The following is a 17,802-nucleotide window of genomic DNA, read 5'->3' on the forward strand; positions in this document are numbered from 1 at the left end:
GTCTCGCTTTCTGCCTCTCTCTCTCTATTACTGTCTATATTTCTCTCTCTCATTCTCTCTTTTTCGCTCTGCTTCTCAGGCCTGATCTCTGTGTCTTATGACGAGTGGGATTATGGGCTGGAGGCCCGTGTGCGTGATGCTGTGGCCATCATCGCCATGGCGACTTCCACCATGATGCTGGACCGTGGTCCGCACACGCTGCTGAAGTCAGGTTGCCTGGGTGCGCCTGACAAGAAAGGCACCAAGGGAGGAAACCCCAATGAAGTGCTGAGGTGAGTCACACTCACACCCACTCACTCACGCACACACACACACACACACACACACACACAAACTGAGTGCTGCTCGCTGGAGGAAGTCATGTTTATGTCTTTTAGTGTTTTTCTGTTTTGTGCTTTCAGCCAGAACTAAAAGTCGGTGTAATGATTTGGGAATGGACAAAGTGTACACACAAACACTCATACACACACATGCGCACACACACACACACACACACACACACACACACATCCACACACACACACACACACCTCTCTTGAAAACACTTAGGTACACTCAATTTGTCTTTGTCAATTCAGAGAGAGCGAGAGAGAGATAGAGAAAACACTAAGAATGTGATTTACTGAGAGCACCATTACAAGCAGCTAATTTACTTGCTCAGAGAATTAAATGGCAATGGAAATCCATTTCCTGTTTGCTGGCCTGCTGGAAAACAACGCTGCTTTAAACCAGCAGACGCTAAAAACTCCATTTACATCCAGCATTAATCCTCAGAACTCATCGCCATCAATGACAAAAGCATGGTGCAGTTTGATATAAATGATTTCTCCAACCAATTAAAAACAAGCTAAGCTGAGTTTCAGTCACAGCACTGATGACAATTATTGCATTGAATTTACTTTGATTCCAGTGTGTGCACCATGTCCAAAAGTATCCAGACACCCCTCAGTCATTACAGCTACTGTAAAGTGACTCTATTGCTGATTCTCCATTCATTGATAGCACTTTACTTGGATGGTCCTTTGTAGATGCCTCGTAGATGCTCACCTAACAATCCTGAATTCCAACCCTAAATCCTAACTCTAACCTTAACCTTGAATCAATACTAAATCCTAACTCTAACCTTAACCTTGAATCAATACTAAATCCTAACTCTAACCTTAACCTTGAATCAACCCTAAATCCTAACTCTAACCTTAACCTTGAATCAATACTAAATCCTAACTCTAACCTTAACCTTGAATCAATACTAAATCCTAACCTTAACCTTGAATCAACCCTAAATCCTAATTCTAACCTTAACCTTGAATCAACCCTAAATCCTAACTCTAACCTTAACCTTGAATCAACCCTAAATCCTAATTCTAACCTTAACCTTGAATCAATACTAAATCCTAACCTTAACCTTGAATCAACCCTAAATCCTAACTCTAACCTTAACCTTGAATCAACCCTAAATCCTAATTCTAACCTTAACCTTGAATCAATACTAAATCCTAACCTTAACCTTGAATCAACCCTAAGTCCTAACTCTAACCTTAACCTTGAATCAATACTAAATCCTAACCTTAACCTTGAATCAACCCTAAATCCTAACTCTAACCTTAACCTTGAATCAATACTAAATCCTAACCTTAACCTTGAATCAACCCTAAATCCTAACTCTAACCTTAACCTTGAATCAACCCTAAATCCTAATTCTAACCTTAACCTTGAATCAACCCTAAATCCTAACTCTAACCTTAACCTTGAATCAACCCTAAATCCTAACTCTAACCTTAACTTTGAATCAATACTAAATCCTAACCTTAACCTTGAATCAACACTAAATCCTAACCCTAACCTTAATCTTGAATCAACCCTAAATCCTAATTCTAACCTTAACCTTGAATCAACCCTAAATCCTAACCCTAAGGGTTGGGTGCAGGGTCTGTTTACATTCAGCTTAGAGCTCAGTTGCATCTAAATGACATTCAGTTATTTATTATGAATATACTAGAACACATCTACAATGGACCACCCAAATAAAGTATTTTTATGTCATAGCTCATCAGTATAGACAATTAGTAATCATTTCTTTAGTATTTAAAATCACGATCTGTAATGTTTTATAAACACTTATGTATATAAACACTTAATATATGAATATATAATTTATAAGCAGTCTGTATTGTATAATAATGTATTGGGATTGGGACAAATTAATTGTTAATGATTGATTCTATATTTATAAGTAATGTTTAATTTAAGTAATGTTTAAAAGCATTATTCATGTAATGTAATGAAGCATTTATTAATATAAATAAATAATAAATGTGGAGCTGATAAAATAATAAATAATGTAAGTTACTGATATTTTTTGAGACTTAGATTTAAGATTTTTAAGGTATTTTTAAAAGAATATATATATTTTTTTGCATTTTGGCGATAATCCCATAATACCATAAATATATTTGACCCTATTTCTGTATTGGACACCCCTTCTAATGAATGCATTCAGCTGGTTTAAGTTGCACCCATTACTGACACAATGCGCAAATGCGCACACACACAAACACACACGCACACGCACACACACACACACACACACACACACACACACACACAGAATGTCTAGTCCCCGTAGACAAGTACTGCCAATAGAATAGGACTGTCTGGATTAGATATACATGAATCTTTTGGCACCATGCCCAATACTAGGAGTTGGGCTAGAGGGGTATAAAGCATCCAGCATTGGGCTGTGAAGCTGTGTTCTCTGGAATGATACATGGTGCTCCAGACGGTTTTCGGGGATAAGTTGGGGATGTGTTGGGGTGGGGTGGTGATCATCCAACATGCTGATCTCACTAACACTCTTGATGTTAAATGTAGTTAAATCCAAAATATAATAGAAAGCCTGCCATGGGCAGTAGATATAGTTGCTGTAACAAAAGCAACAAACAGCAAGAATTAATGAATGAGTAGTCCCAATACTTGTATCCATTTAGTGTATATATTATACAGTATATTGTATGTAATTATATTTGAATGGCTCAGCAATCAAGTAATAACTGTAAGGGTTAACATCCCCACTGAGGTGGAATGGAGGTAGTTGTCGGGATGCTGCGAGATTGACACAGTCTCATGTGAAGGAGAGAAAAGCACAATGCATTTCAGTCAGCAAGAATGCCATTTCCTGAATTGGGTGAATCAAATGCAGAGTCGCATCGCCAACCGGTCGCATTAACAGAAAGACAGGGCGCTCTGCAGAGAGCGGGCGAGGAGAGAATGAGCTGAATATAAAAGAACAAGACGAGATGAACTTACAGATGGCCACGGCGCATCAACGGAAACCTTTCCCCGTAATGGAGGCGCTCGCATTCACGCCAAAGAAGTGCTTCAGCTCATTCAGGGCCTCGGCGGGAGCCACCGTTCTTTTTATTACTGTTATGCCGCCTGTTTTCCAGCACCATGGACAGCTCAGAGGGAGGCGTTTCGGGTGACTTCTGTGGGTCGTATGGCAGGGAGAGTCATTTATCATGAATATATTTGCCCTGGACTCCTGAATAAAGCAGTGTCCCTCTTTTTACTCTGCAATTTCCATTTATTTAGCTAGCCGATGCTACAAAACGAGCAAACAGATACAAAGATGAACCTAGAACATTTGTAATCATAGAAGACTGAATTTTCCTCCTCTTTTTTGATAAAAAGAGTGTTCATGAATGATAAATGAATACGTAAACATGGTCAAAGTTCAAAAACAAGTCAGAGACAAGAGACAAGTCACTCTTATGCATTTATCATTTTATGCAATTATGCTATGTGACCATTTTTCACCTCTCGTTATCTATTCAGATTAAACCAGCTTTTGTTACTGTGACTTCACCATGAATGGGTGGAGCTTAACTGCTATAGGCTGAATGGACAGATACACATATGTCATTGCTGCCACATAAAAAAAAGGCAACTTGGCATGGAATTTTGAAATTTTGATGTAAAGAATAACGACCACAATAATCACATTATCTAAAAAAATGCAAAACAGCATTATATATATATATATATATATATATATATATATATATATATATATATATATATATATATATGCAAATGCGTTGCATTGCAGAAATCACAGTGAAAAATGTCATTTTGGCAGTGTTATTAAAATTATTAAACCTAATATTTCAAGAAACCAATGAAAATTGAGTTTTTCATAATGTAGGCCCTTTACATAAACGGTACATGCTAAGTGCAGGGGATTATTAAAGAGATGATTGTTTTTCATATCTGACAGCAAGTAAATCCTCCAACAATGGCTTTCACTCTAAGGAAAAGACATGAGACTCAGTGCTTAATCTGTTGGTGATTAGTGTCTATATTGATGCCAATCTATTATATTAACCCACCCACTGGAAGGCCCACCGCTAGCCTAATATAAATTTGAGTACACAACTCATGATTGCCACAGCTTATCCGTTTAATGATGCACTAGCAAAGCAGTTTTGTCGACAGAAAGGTCACAGTGACATTACTGCACCTTCTTCTCAGTAACTTTGAGAAACATTTCATTTAGAAAAAAACTGATGTTGCTACAATAAGCTTAAGTGAACAGCAACCAGTTACCAGTAGATAGCGACTATTAAATTCAAAATGCCTTAAAATGTCTTAAAGAAACAGCCTACTAATATCAAGAGACACGGTCACTGCATGCTCAGAACACATTCCATATGTATTTGCAGTTGACTGGTCAGCTGTGAACATACTGGTATGGAGGGTACTGTTTTTCTGTTAGCCTCTATCCTAAAGGCCACTCTGCTGGTGAAATGATGGACATCAGCTGGAGTAATGTTTTAGTGGGTTAAATGTGTCGCCAGTGGAGGTATGGTAGTAAAATAGATCAGCATGTAAAATTTGGGATGTTTGAAACCCTCATACGTACAAGCCCTTTGTTCTTGTTGGATGCACTGTATTTTTTCCAATTGAGTGCTGGAGGCTTTTGAAGCACTTGTATCATAATAAGTGTGTATTAATTTTAAAATAACATAAACAATAAAGCACTAGTGATATTTTTTCTTGTGCAGGATGACAGTTCCTGACACTAACACAATAAACAGCTGTGATTTTCTGGCATTGTTAGATTACCTTGATTACAGATCAATTAAAGGCAACAACATCAGTGAGACGTTGTGTTTTAACAGTAGATGAAAACAGCAGATATGGAAGAAGAGGTTCCATGTTCCCTGTCCTCCATTGTTCCTGTAATTCTTTAATTTATTGTCTAAGTGTGGGATTATGAACCTAAAATGTAACCTATTTTTACACATTCATTTCCCAGCCACTCTTTATTAGGCAGAATGGTGCCAATAGGTTCATGTTAATATGCACCAGAGAGTCCTATTCTATTGGCAGTACTTCTCTACAGGAAGTGGACATCTGTTCTATTATTGGGTACAACTTAAAGTAGCTGAATGAGTTTGGTAGAAGGGGTGTCCACAAACATTTGGACATGTCGTGTATAAAAAAAAGAAAAATGTAGAAATTGGACCCTTGAAAAGCCGAGTTTAAAGGAGCGCTTGGGGACAATTTTGTACGAATTTCATGGAGGAACAGTTGTTAAAAAAATCAAACACCATCAAGCTGTCGCTAGCTTAAACACGCATTGATTCCAATCCAAAGAAAGATGATTACATTTAATTCCAACTAACGCTGAACACTGATTTCCCTGCATGTTTTCTAATGGAGCTGGAATAGTCTGTATTATCCTGAACAGTGCCGTCAGGACTGGTGTTATCATTCTGATTATTCCCACTGTGTTATTATTTTGTGAATGCCGATGGCAGTGAAGGAACATTGGACGGATAGATGAGGGAGTGTGTGTGTGTGAGAGAGAGAGTTTTGGGTGTGTGTGTGTGTGTGTGAGAGAGAGAGTTTTGGGTGTGTGTGTGTGTGTGGGGGGGGGTCCTCTTTCTTTTCCTAACACACTGTATTTGACATTTTGACAGAGCACGACGTGTCTGCTTATTATCTCGGCTTTTGTGATCTCGCAAACACCCCCGTTTTAACGGCGACGTGAAAGCCCACCTTTCACTCTGCCAGCTCTGCCTCGGCTTTGTTTTGCTGCCTGACACGGCACACGGACGGGGGCATTGATTGCTAATTATTAATTAGCATTTAGCGCTCCCTTGCATTTGATGTGCCGTCGTGTCGGTAATAGAACGCTCGGGGCGAAGCTGGAATAGAGACGTGCAACCAGAACGGAACGGGCCCTCTCTCAGCTGCTCTCTTTTTCCCTCTCCACCTTTTTCCTTCCATCCCTCTGGTTTCTTCCCTCTGTCTCTTTTTCTCTCCATTTAGCTTCTTTTCTCTGTCTCTCTCTGAAGCGTTCTCAGAGTCTAGAGCCCTTCAGATTTTCCTCTGTTCTTCATTTCCCACCCTTTACCTCTTTCTCTCCCGTCTCTCTCCTCCCCTGCTTTTCTCAGTCTTTCTCTCTGCGTGGTTCGATTCTTCTTCTTCTTCTATCTGCCTCTCCTTCATTTTCTCTTTCTTCCTCCCTCCCTCTATCTACACTGTATGGACAAAAGTATCGGGACACCTGCTTATTCAGTGTTTCTTCCTACATCAACTTTTTTTTACTGTCCACTGGATGGCTTTCTACTAGATTTTGGAGCATGCTCAGAGGATTTGATTGCATTCAGCAACAAGAGCATTAGTGTCAAGATGCTATATGATCACCACCCCACCTCACCCCCAACTCCCCAACTCATCCCAAAAGTACTGTCTTAGGCACCATCATGCCGGAGAACACAGCTCCACAGCTCCGCAGCTCAGTGCTGTCTCAGCAGTGGGTGCACTGAATGCGTTAATTCCATTTATGTCACGTTCTCCACACCTCGCTCTCCACTGGCCTCTTTCTCTCTCTCTTTTCATGTCACTCTCTCCACATCAGGCTCTCTTTCTACATTCATTTCTCTCTTCTCTCTCTCTCTCGCTCCCTCTCGCCACTCCTCTCACTGTCCCACCAGCTCTTTCTATCTCCTCTCTCTCTCTTGCGTGTTGTCTTCTCTCTTACTCTGTCTCTCTCTCGCTTGCTCTCTTCATTCATTGCACTCTCTCCATTCATTTCACTCTTCCACTCTCTCACTTGCTCCTTCTCACTTCTGTCTCTCCCTCTCTCACACTCTCTCACTTGCCCATTCATGTCTCTCTCTTCTCTCAATTCATCTCTTCATTCATCTGTCTTGCCTTGTTTATCTCTCTCTCTTTCTCTCTCTTTTCTATCTCTCTCTCTCTCTCTCTCTCTCTCTCTCTCTCTCTCTCTCTCACACACACACACACACACACACACACACACACACACACACACACACACACACCAGTATATGTGTGCTCTGTTGCTGTTGTGTCAGACAGAGGTACAGAGACAAGCTGTGGGGGTGCTTCTCCATCTAGCTGCTTAAACACACATACACACACACCCACACAGACACACACTCCAGCTTGAAGACATGCGCTTCATCCTCACCGTCACCCGCCTCCCAGAATAAACCCTGTAAAATATTCAAGGCTAAATTTGGGGTTTGGGAGCTGCATCTGTTGTGAAACAGCAGAATGTAAAAGAACTCCACTACAACTTCTGACGCCGTGGTTTCAGAGCCCCAGGCCCCTGCATGATCCACCCTGCACTCACAACCACCATAACACACACACACACACACACACACACACACATTTCAGATGCATGCTAGATCATTACTTAGTTAGCAGACAGTGTGTTCTTCATGTTGCATTAAACATTTAGAGTATTTAGAGGAGCATCAAAGCTAAAATAAATGCTGTTGGTCTGATGTATGGATCTGGAATGTAAAGCTGTAGAGGGAAAGGTTTGAAGTTTAAGTATCATTGTACTTAAGTTTAACTGTCATTTTAAAACCTCATAAATGTGTCATTTCTTTTTAAAATAAGTAACTACAGAAACTCCTGGATTTTTAGAAAAACTGGACCAACAAGTGTTGTACAAGTTTTGCATCCACCTCCCAAAATTGCACAACATAGGTAAATAGGCTGTGCTAAATTGCCCCTAGGCCCTATCCAGGGGATATTCTGTCTTTGCGCCTAATGATCCTGGGAAGGCTCCAGGCCCACTCTGACCCTGACCAGGAAGAAGCAGATAAGAATGGATGGATTGACCAATAGTTTTGCTCATAAATAATTTGGAATATATACAGTGACTAATTCATTCGTTTTCTTATCCACTTCTGTCTGAAATCATGAAAGTCTACCTGAAATCATTGTGAGCAAGGTAGGACTATCCCTTGGCCAGTGTACATTCAGCAGTGTTACAAGTCATTCCTAAATCTGTAGGTTCAGACACAAACAATCCAGGACGATTCAGTATAATATAAAATACTGAAGCAGAGATTGCAGATTGACATTGTTCCTAGTACAGTGGCCTGATTTATTTCATGACTGGGATATCTGCAGGCTGCTGTGCCGTTTAAGGTGGTGGTTCTCATGGGTGGAAGTCAACAGTGAGGTGACTCACCTCAGTGTCACCGTGATCACTGGAAGATTCAGTTCTTACTATTGTAGACCTGTATGGAGTAACCTACATACTGTACGGTACAGGTTTCGACTTCAAAAACTATGCATCAGAACTGGCATCGTGACCCAGTAACATTCAGACTGGTTTAGAGATTCAATGTGGGAGAAGTTCAGATCAGTTCGTCAAGCTAAGCTCGGTTTCCTGAAAGCAGCTCAGCACAAGGATGATTCTTAAAGGGTCCTGCAGAACTAGTTAGAATAATCTGCTAGTTAGTCATCTGTGTTGTGAGTGCAACTCTAAGCTATTAGGAAACTGGAAACTGGACTCTAAACTGAATTCTAAACTTTCCATTTCAATGAATCAGTCTGAGAGATTGCAGTCCTGGTCCACCTTTCCTAAATATATATTTGCTAGTACCAGTGTTATTGTACTGATTATTGGCAACACTATTTATATATTTATTTAATGTAGTAGGTAGTGTGAAAACTGCACAGCACCAGCAGCCTGGGTTTGAGCCTTGCTCCAGTCTCTATCTGTGAGACATTTGGTATGTTCTCCTCACAAAAACACACATGGTAGATGAATTGGACCACATTGAAAAATTTGCTATTTATTTATTTTTTTATTCAGTTTGCTATAGATTCCATAAATATATATATGTATATTATTGAATATAAAACAAACAATTATGATTTATAAAATTAACAATATTAATATGAAAAGTGTCTCCAAAATTAGTAACGTCTTAAACGGTAGTTGTATTATTCTGTCATTTATCAAAATTCATCAAAACTATGTGAAATTATGTGGTAACAGTTAAGTATATTTTGTGGAGTCCCACAGAGTTCTATTTTAGGGTCTTTGAAACTTGTTATTTCACTATAGTTTTTGAGGGGGAAGAACAGAAGTCTAGGCCTTTGTACAGGGTCTAAGGAGTTCAAATGTAGTGACCGTATTGTTGAGGTCGGTAACTTTGCAGGTGGAAACAAAATCCTACCTTTGATATATGTTTAAATAAAAAATGCTTTTAATAATAGAAATGACATCTGGTATTTTAAGTGGTGTAAAAAACAAACAATGGAATTACAGTGGCGATACGCAGCCATGGCTCGGTAACAGTATCATGAGCTTGGCCTGAATGAAAGCGACTCTACTCCCTGACCCCTGCTGGACCGAAATAATTTGTTTTCAGGGCAGTAGGGCCAGTGGAGCTGACGGTCCGTGCTTGTGTTTTGTCATTCTAGTCCACACGCCACGCGCTGTCGTAGATCTGTCAGGTCTGGCATATAGCTGTGGAGGTCTAGGGGACGGCCAGGGCAGACGTGGCAGATCTGTGTGTAAACATGAGAGAGAGAGCGTGCGAGAGAGAGAGTGACAGAGGGTTTGAATAGGGTTTATGTGTTCTTTTGTGTGTCTGTGTGTATGTACTGCTGTTGACTCTATCAATGTTTGTTTGGCTGTCAAAACTTGTCTCTCCATCTGCCTGTGTTACGTCTCACCCATGTGTGAATACGCATGCATCTCCCTGCTCCTGTCATTTCCATGCGGTATGTGTGTGTGTGTGTGTTTGTGTGTGTGTGTGTGTGTGTGGAAAGCTATTAATTCAAGTGTTCTTGTTAACATGATATATTAGAAAATTCTATTTCATACATACCATTCTGAGTCATTTCTTATTAGCACATTACTATTCACACATGTCCGTATTTGCCCGAGTGACATTTGCAGCAAAAATATCGAAATAGCAAGATATCAAAAATTTGTTATTGTCAGGAAATATGTATTTCCTTGTTTACATTACATATTAGATATATTTATTCAAAATCTAAACGTTTGTTGTAAAACTTTTATGATTTTTGACTTACCACCCTGTCACACAAACTTGTTTTGTCTATAAATAATGGGCTTCTGCTTTAAATGACATCATAAAGAGGATGTGACATAATTTGAGCCTTTGAAGCAGTGTCCATGTCCAAAAGGGTCTGTCAAGCTCAATCCAACCACCCCATCACACAAAATAGTGTTTTGTAATTAACGTTCTCACACTATTAATGTAAAGAAAATGATATTCCAAATTGATTGGCATGTGTGCTAGGTAAGGAACCTGACCACTTGAAAAACTGTGGTCATTTTGGGATGAAATCCTTCGTCTTGTCAAACACCATCCCCTCACGATTTATTGTGAAAATGGCTCCAATATACGATAACATTAATGAGAACTTTATGCATCAGGTGAGAAAATATATTTTTCAAGGATGAACACATCGTTTATGTTGTAATTTTATAATGCCTCAGTTTTTAGTCTGTAGTCTTTATGAAAATGTTCAAAATTGCAAAAAAGAAATGACACCTGTTTTGTACAATGACTCTGACCTCTATGAAGAGCTGCAGAGTATATCTTTTTTTCTTATTTACCGATACTGTAAAAGGCTGCAGAAGGCAAACATGCATGCTAACCAGTCTCTGATTGTTGCACTATGTGCTGTAAAATGTCTTCACCAATCACAAATGTTCTTTGGCTGTATGAGTGAAATCTTTTAGATAAAATGTCTGTCTAGCAATTACACAGCATGGCATAGTGTAAAGTGATAATAAAGGTGTCGGAGAATAGAAACTGTATTTATAGTGGCATAGTTGAAAAGAAGAGTTCGGTACATGGGACTGACAAACCATGAGCCCCAAAGACTGTTGGAGTTTTAAATTCCCACATAGTCAAAAAAAAGAGGGTGGTAAAATGGGCCAATTCCAAAACCTCAAAACTGTTACATAACCCAAAATGTTCATGCATCCAGCGACCGAGCCCTAGTCCAAGATTGCACATCCAAGATCATGCAGCAGCATCCTAAAAATATGGTGCTTTTGTGCTTTTATAGCCACTTTCCCAATACATGCCATGATGTTTAAGGTAGCAAAAGCGTTTGAAGCGAGCTGGTATCCATACAAGTCTACGAGCTAACCTTAGCCTAGCAGCATTGAAGATGAGGCCATTCCGTTAGCTGACAGCATAGCAGCACTATCTGGTAAGACTTACCTTGGCAAGTATAATTCCAACAAATAACTGTATGGGGTCAGTTCTCGCTCTGGATGCTCTCTGTGAGGGGTTTAGAGTTCATGTAGGTTTCCTCTAAAAACCCTTTTTCCTCCCACCAACAAAAACACACATGGTAGATGAATTGGCTATGCTGAATTGGCCCTAGATGTGAGGGTGTGAGTGAACGAGTGTGTGTGGTACCTTACGATGATACCCTGTCTAGAGGGAATTCCGCCGTGCTTCCAAAGTTTCTTAGTAGGCTCCAGACCCTCTGTGACCCTGACCAGGCCGTGGCCACTGGATCCGCTGCTCCAACCGGTCAAAAAGGTCACTTTAGCACAGCTTGGGTGGTCAAAGAAAGACTCTACCCCACCCTGTCTTTCTTTCTGGCTGTCTGTTGCTCTGGCTGTCTCTTGAGTTTATGTGTGTGTGTGTCAACGTGTGTGTGTGCGCTGGTGTATGTATTTTTAATTAAAGTGGATTGTGGGCTGTAGATTAATTACCTTACTTACACAAGGCTTAGAGCACGTGGCGGGGAGGGGGGGGGCGCCATGGAATCATCTAACCATCTCCCTGGGGAGGCCTCCGGGACCGCACACATACACACACACACACAAACACTTGCCTGTGAGCAACCAAAGCAGGATCTGGCACTACAGCTGTGTTGTCATATCCTACGTTTCACTGGAGCAGAAATTATAGCTACCTAAATCCCGATTAGCTGCCCTGCTGTAGTGACGTCGTCACGCCGCCTCGTGACTATGCCGGTCTAAATACATCTGAGATTAGTGACGCCCTCTTGTAGATGATGTGTTGAAGGTATTATTATTGGTTGGGGTGGGGGTGGGAGCTTATCATTCACTCCAACCCCCCCTTTTTTGAGAACTGGGAAAAACCCAGTGTCTTTCCCCACATCTTTCAGTCCACAGAGATCCGAAAAGGTGTTTCTTCTGCGCCTCTGAGAGGGTGCAACACACCTGAGGAGACGTGTCTGAGGCCGCAGGATCTCCTGATTTGATGAAACGACGGGTTATCTGTTTTTTCTAAAGCTCTATTATGCCTCTCGAGGGTCGGTACTTCAGTTTTTCCATCTAATCGCTGTCTGCCTGCATCTCTATTGCTTCATCAATTACTGCAGACAGTCATTTTGATGCGTTTCTTGGAACATTTCATAGATGCCTATACTTGGAAAAGGACAGACATAATTATATACGTGAGGGATGTCTGTACTGTGCTGTGAGATGTTGGCCCTGGTGTACACTGGAAAACAGTGTGTGGACAGTCATAAAGAACCGTTTTACATTTTTTTAGATATCTGTACTCAAGGTATTTCCATGTTTGTAGCGGTTGCTCTGACGTGAGGGAAATCAGGACTATCTAAAGGAATGTGTGATCAATACTGAAGCAAACCAGAGCACAACTTTTACTAAACCCCATCCCCTTGTTGTTTTTATGACTCATAATAACAAGATACTTTCTCATAATTACAAGATGTTTTATACGTTATTTTTTGTTTTTATGACAAAACTCTTGTAATGAGGTACTTTCTTGTAATTACACGGTGCTCTTTGTCCTAATTATGAGTTAAGCTGCTTTCATGATGTAATATCTTATAATAATGAGATACTTTCTCATAATAATGAGATACTTTCGCCATAATTACAAGATGTTCTATATCAGAAATACAACATATGTCATTTTTATGAAATATGTCACAATATCTAGATACTTTCTTACAGCATGTGTCATTTTTATGACATAACGAGCCTTGTAATTACATGATGTTCTATGTCTTACTCTGACATATGCTGTTTTTATGATGTAATATCTCATAATAATGAGATACTTTCTCAAGTAAAAGATGTTCTATGTCAGAAATACAGCATATGGCGTTTTTTATGACATATATCATAACACCGGATACTTTCTTGCAGCATGTATCATTTTGATGTTTTTGTGGCTTCCATACATCATGTTATATTAAAACCGAAAATTAGTATTTTATTATTTCCATATTAAATTAATTGTTTCTTCTAAATTACATTAATTGTTATTATTCTTAAACTATTGGTTATTTTCAATGCCTACGTCACAATTTGAACAAGACTAAAAACTTGGACAATATTAAACGAGTTGATTTTATTGGAATATTGAGACAAAAAATCTCTTTCAGTGCACTATAACTCTCCTATCTCCCTTTCCCCCATTCTCTCTTTTCCCCATTCTCTCTTTTCCCCATTCTTCCACTTTTCCCCATTCTCTCTTTTCCCCATTCTTCCACTTTTCCCCATTCTCTCTTTTCCCCATTCTTCCACTTTCCCCCATTCTCTCTTTTCCCCATTCTTCCACTTTTCCCCATTCTCTCTTTTCCCATTCTTCCACTTTTCCCCATTCTCTCTTTTCCCCATTCTTCCACTTTTCCCCATTCTCTCTTTTCCCCATTCTTCCACTTTTCCCCATTCTCTCTTTTCCCCATTCTTCCACTTTTCCCCATTCTCTCTTTTCCCATTCTTCCACTTTTCCCCATTCTCTCTTTTCCCATTCTTCCACTTTAACAAGACTCACATGATTTTATTCCGCTATTGGAAATTTGTCAGAGACAGTGAAATCGCTTGAAAAGTACTAGAAAAAACACCGAATTGTAATTGGACACATCAGACACATCGTAAATGTGAAAACAGGCAACATTTGGGATACTGTCATAATTTTAGAACAAATTGCACAGTATGCAATATTAACGTTATACCACCCAGCCATAGTACTGAGTAATGTTCTCGTAAATGTGAGATGGTTTGTGTTCTAATTACTGTATGCTGTTTTCATTCCTGACATTTCTTGATGAGTCAAACAAATGTCAAACAAATTCCAGAAACTGTACCTCTGTATAGCTTCTGGAACAGTGAACACAACACCAGTAGTTCCACTGTTATTACACAGATTATTAATGCGTAACTACACAGTTATTACCTATATAAAGTTGGACTGCAAAAGACACTTCTAAAACATGCTGGTGAATGCTGTGTTGTGTTAGTTAGGTATGTGCACGCCTTAAGGATGTAGGAGCTGTTCTCCCCACCAGCTCCCAAACTCCGTCGTCATGAGCGCTCCGAGCAGCGTGAAAGGGTAATTTCTGCAAACAGCGCTCTATCATGTCGCTATATTGATCCTTCTGTATTTATAGAGAGGGAGATTTATTGGGTCCTTGTGTGTCGTGTCTTTACTCGCAAGTAGAAAGAGGAGGGATGAGTGAGAGATATATACACACACAGAGGGAGAGGGAGATGGAGAGAGAGAGATGAAGGGAGTGAGGGACAGATGGAGGGGTGTGGGGGCAACATTCTGGGTACGAAAGCACCCCCCCAATCTCTCTCTCTCTCTCGCTCTCTCTCTCTTTCTGGTGAGATTATTGTTCCCATGGCAACGTGGCAGATTGCTAGGAAATCACTGTGGTTGTGGGCACCATGGAAACACATTTCATATGCTGGTCTCTTACTCTCTCTCTCACTTTCTCTCTCGTTTCTCTCTCTCTTTCTCTGGCTCCCTCGCTCTCATATCATCATACATGACATATCAATCATAAACACACAGACACACACACACCGCAGTCAGCACTCGTTCGCCAACTTGCCATGGCCTTCACTTTTGTGTCTCGCCCCATGTGTGTGTTTTCTGTGCGCAGGGCAGTGCCTGGGTAACCACAGATGTCAGTAACCCACTACCCAATGTAATACATGTGTGGTGCTGCATGCTAACACACAACTCGCCTTAGCAAACCTGCAGCAAACACTGCTGTTTAAATGCTGCTGGAACCTACTGTAAATGTGTGAGGTGCCTGCTTACCTCACACGCATGTGCATTTGATTGCATATGTTTACATACAATACATATAAACCGGTCATTTAAATATGATACTGTATATGTTTGTTTTGTAACATCTCTCTCTCTCTCTCTCTCTCTTTCCCATTCTCTCTTTTTCCTTGTTCAAGATTCAAGAAACTAAGGAGCTGTCTTGTCACGACTGTAATGAATACAAATAATTACAAAAATAGTATTAAATAAAGATTATTGAATCATAAAGACTTTGGTAAATTAATAACCCCCCTCTCTGATATTTTCCCATGTGTCTCTTTCCCATCTTCTCTCTTTCTCTTGCTGTTCCCTCTCCATTTTCTTCCATTACCTTTTCTTTATTATCTCTCCTTTTCCATTCTTAAACGTTTCACATCTCACTCTTTTCCCATCCTCTCTTTTCCCATCCCCTCTCTTTTCCCATCCTCTCACTTTTCCCATCCCCTCTCTTTTCCCATTCGCTCTCTTTTCCCATCTTCTCTCTTTTCCCATCCTCTCTCTTTTCCCATTCTCTCTCCTTTCCCATTCTCTCTCTTTTCCCATCTTCTCTCTTTTCAAATCTTCTCCCTTTTTCCCATCCTCTCTCTTTTCCCATCCTCTCTCTTTTCCCATTCTATCTCTTTTCCCATCCTTTCTCTTTTCCCATTCTCTCTCTTTTCCCATCCTCTCTTTTCCCATCCTCTCTCTTTTCCCATTCTCTCTTTTTTCCCATCCTCTCTCTTTTCCCATCCTCTCTCTTTCCCCATCCTCTCTCTTTTCCCATTCTCTCTCTTTTCCCATCCTCTCTCTTTTCCCATTCTCTCTCTTTTCCCATCCTCTCTCTTTTCCCATTCTCTCTCTTTTCCCATCCTCTATCTTTTCCCATTCTCTCTCTTTTCCCAATCTCTCTTTTCCCACTCTCTCTTTTCCCATCCTCTCTCTTTTCCCATTCTCTCTCTTTTCCCATTCTCTCTTTTCCCATTCTCTCTTTTCCCATCCTCTCTCTTTTCCCACTCTCTCTTTTCCCACTCTCTCTTTTCCCATTCTCTCTCTTTTCCCATCCCCTCTCTTTTCTCATCCTCTCTATTTTCCCACTCTCTCTTTTCCCACTCTCTCTTTTCCCACTCTCTCTTTTCCCGTCCTCTCTATTTTCCACCCTTTCTTTACTAATTTTTCTTTGTCCTCTTTCTTATTGTCTCTCTCTCTCGCTCGTTCTCTCTATTCTACCTCTCATTCTTTCTTTTCCCACTCTCTTTCTCTCTCTCTCTTTCTCTCTATTTTTCCCATTCTCACTTTCCTATTCTCTCTTTCCCCATTACCCCCCCCCCCCTTGCGCGCACACTCCTCGCTTTCAGTAGATAGTTGTGTCTTGCGTGGTGAGCGGTGTTTCTGAGGCTGAGTGTTGTCATGGCGATGGCAGCCTACAGATCGAGTTCTGCTTGGTTTGGGGAGGGAGGGTTGCGGGGGTAAATTTCACTGGCACTGACACAAACTTGTTGACACACATACACCGCCATACTAACAGCCCAATGCAAATCTGTGTGTCTGAGCGCTTCAGGGCACATACACTAACACACCTACATACACACACACACATCAGCACACACACATACATGCACACCTGGCGACAGACTGATTCACAGCCACTGTCTAAAGTGGGTCAGTGGCTGTTTGTCACAAACAGTGGAAGCAGACAGAAATTTATGCCCTCCAGTCTACGCTAATGTGACAGTGTGTGTTTTATGGCGTGTGTTGGACGGCGTGTGTGTTTCTATGGCTTGTGGTGATCACAATTACAATCATCCGGTTGATTTAAGTGCAGAAATAATGCATGTAGCCAGCGGTGCCTTTTTATAGAAAGTGTAAAAAAAGCTATTTAAGCTACGAGGCCTTCGGGTTTGTCACTCAAAGCTCTTACAGTTGATGATCAGTAGAGACTTTTTCCCAGCTGGCATGGAATTAATTTATCTATACAGTTGGAATACATTAATGTAGAAACTGTTCTGCATCTTAGATCAGAAATACATTTTAAATCAGTATTTTTAGGGGAGTTTAGTCTTTTGTAGAATTTTACACTTTACACTTTTACACTTTAGAATCTTATAATAGGAGAATGCTTTCCTATCCCCTTTAACTCATTTTGGTCAATAACACATATTGAGTTGAGCCTCAGAATCATCAGTAAATGAGCTGCAGCTGAAACTGATTCAATATTGTGTAGGATGTTTAGTCTGTGACTCCTCCCCCTCAATCTGTTGATTCCCATCTGTAGGTTAAAAATGTAAAAACTATTTAAATAAATATAGAATATTTTCTTTCCTACTAAAATAATTGAGTAATTATTTTCAAATAATAAAGTAATATTTTGAGGCTCAACTCAATATGTATTGTTGACCAAACTGAGATGCAGAGGTAAAAGTTA

At 40.2% G+C, this 17,802-nt stretch overlaps 1 protein-coding gene across 3 annotated transcripts in view; it reads left to right on the forward strand.

Annotated features, from left to right (window-relative positions):
- Positions 1-17,802, forward strand: part of grin2bb (glutamate receptor, ionotropic, N-methyl D-aspartate 2B, genome duplicate b) — a 152,862-nt gene that overhangs the window by 85,974 nt on the left and 49,086 nt on the right. For all 3 annotated transcript variants that reach the window (XM_072657869.1, XM_072657868.1, XM_072657870.1), the window contains one exon: positions 80-272. In XM_072657869.1, the coding sequence (XP_072513970.1) occupies positions 80-272 (193 nt within the window). The remainder of the gene's footprint in view (positions 1-79; positions 273-17,802) is intronic.

This window comes from Salminus brasiliensis, chromosome 15 (assembly GCF_030463535.1).
Source record: "Salminus brasiliensis chromosome 15, fSalBra1.hap2, whole genome shotgun sequence".
Lineage (NCBI taxonomy): Eukaryota > Metazoa > Chordata > Actinopteri > Characiformes > Bryconidae > Salminus > Salminus brasiliensis.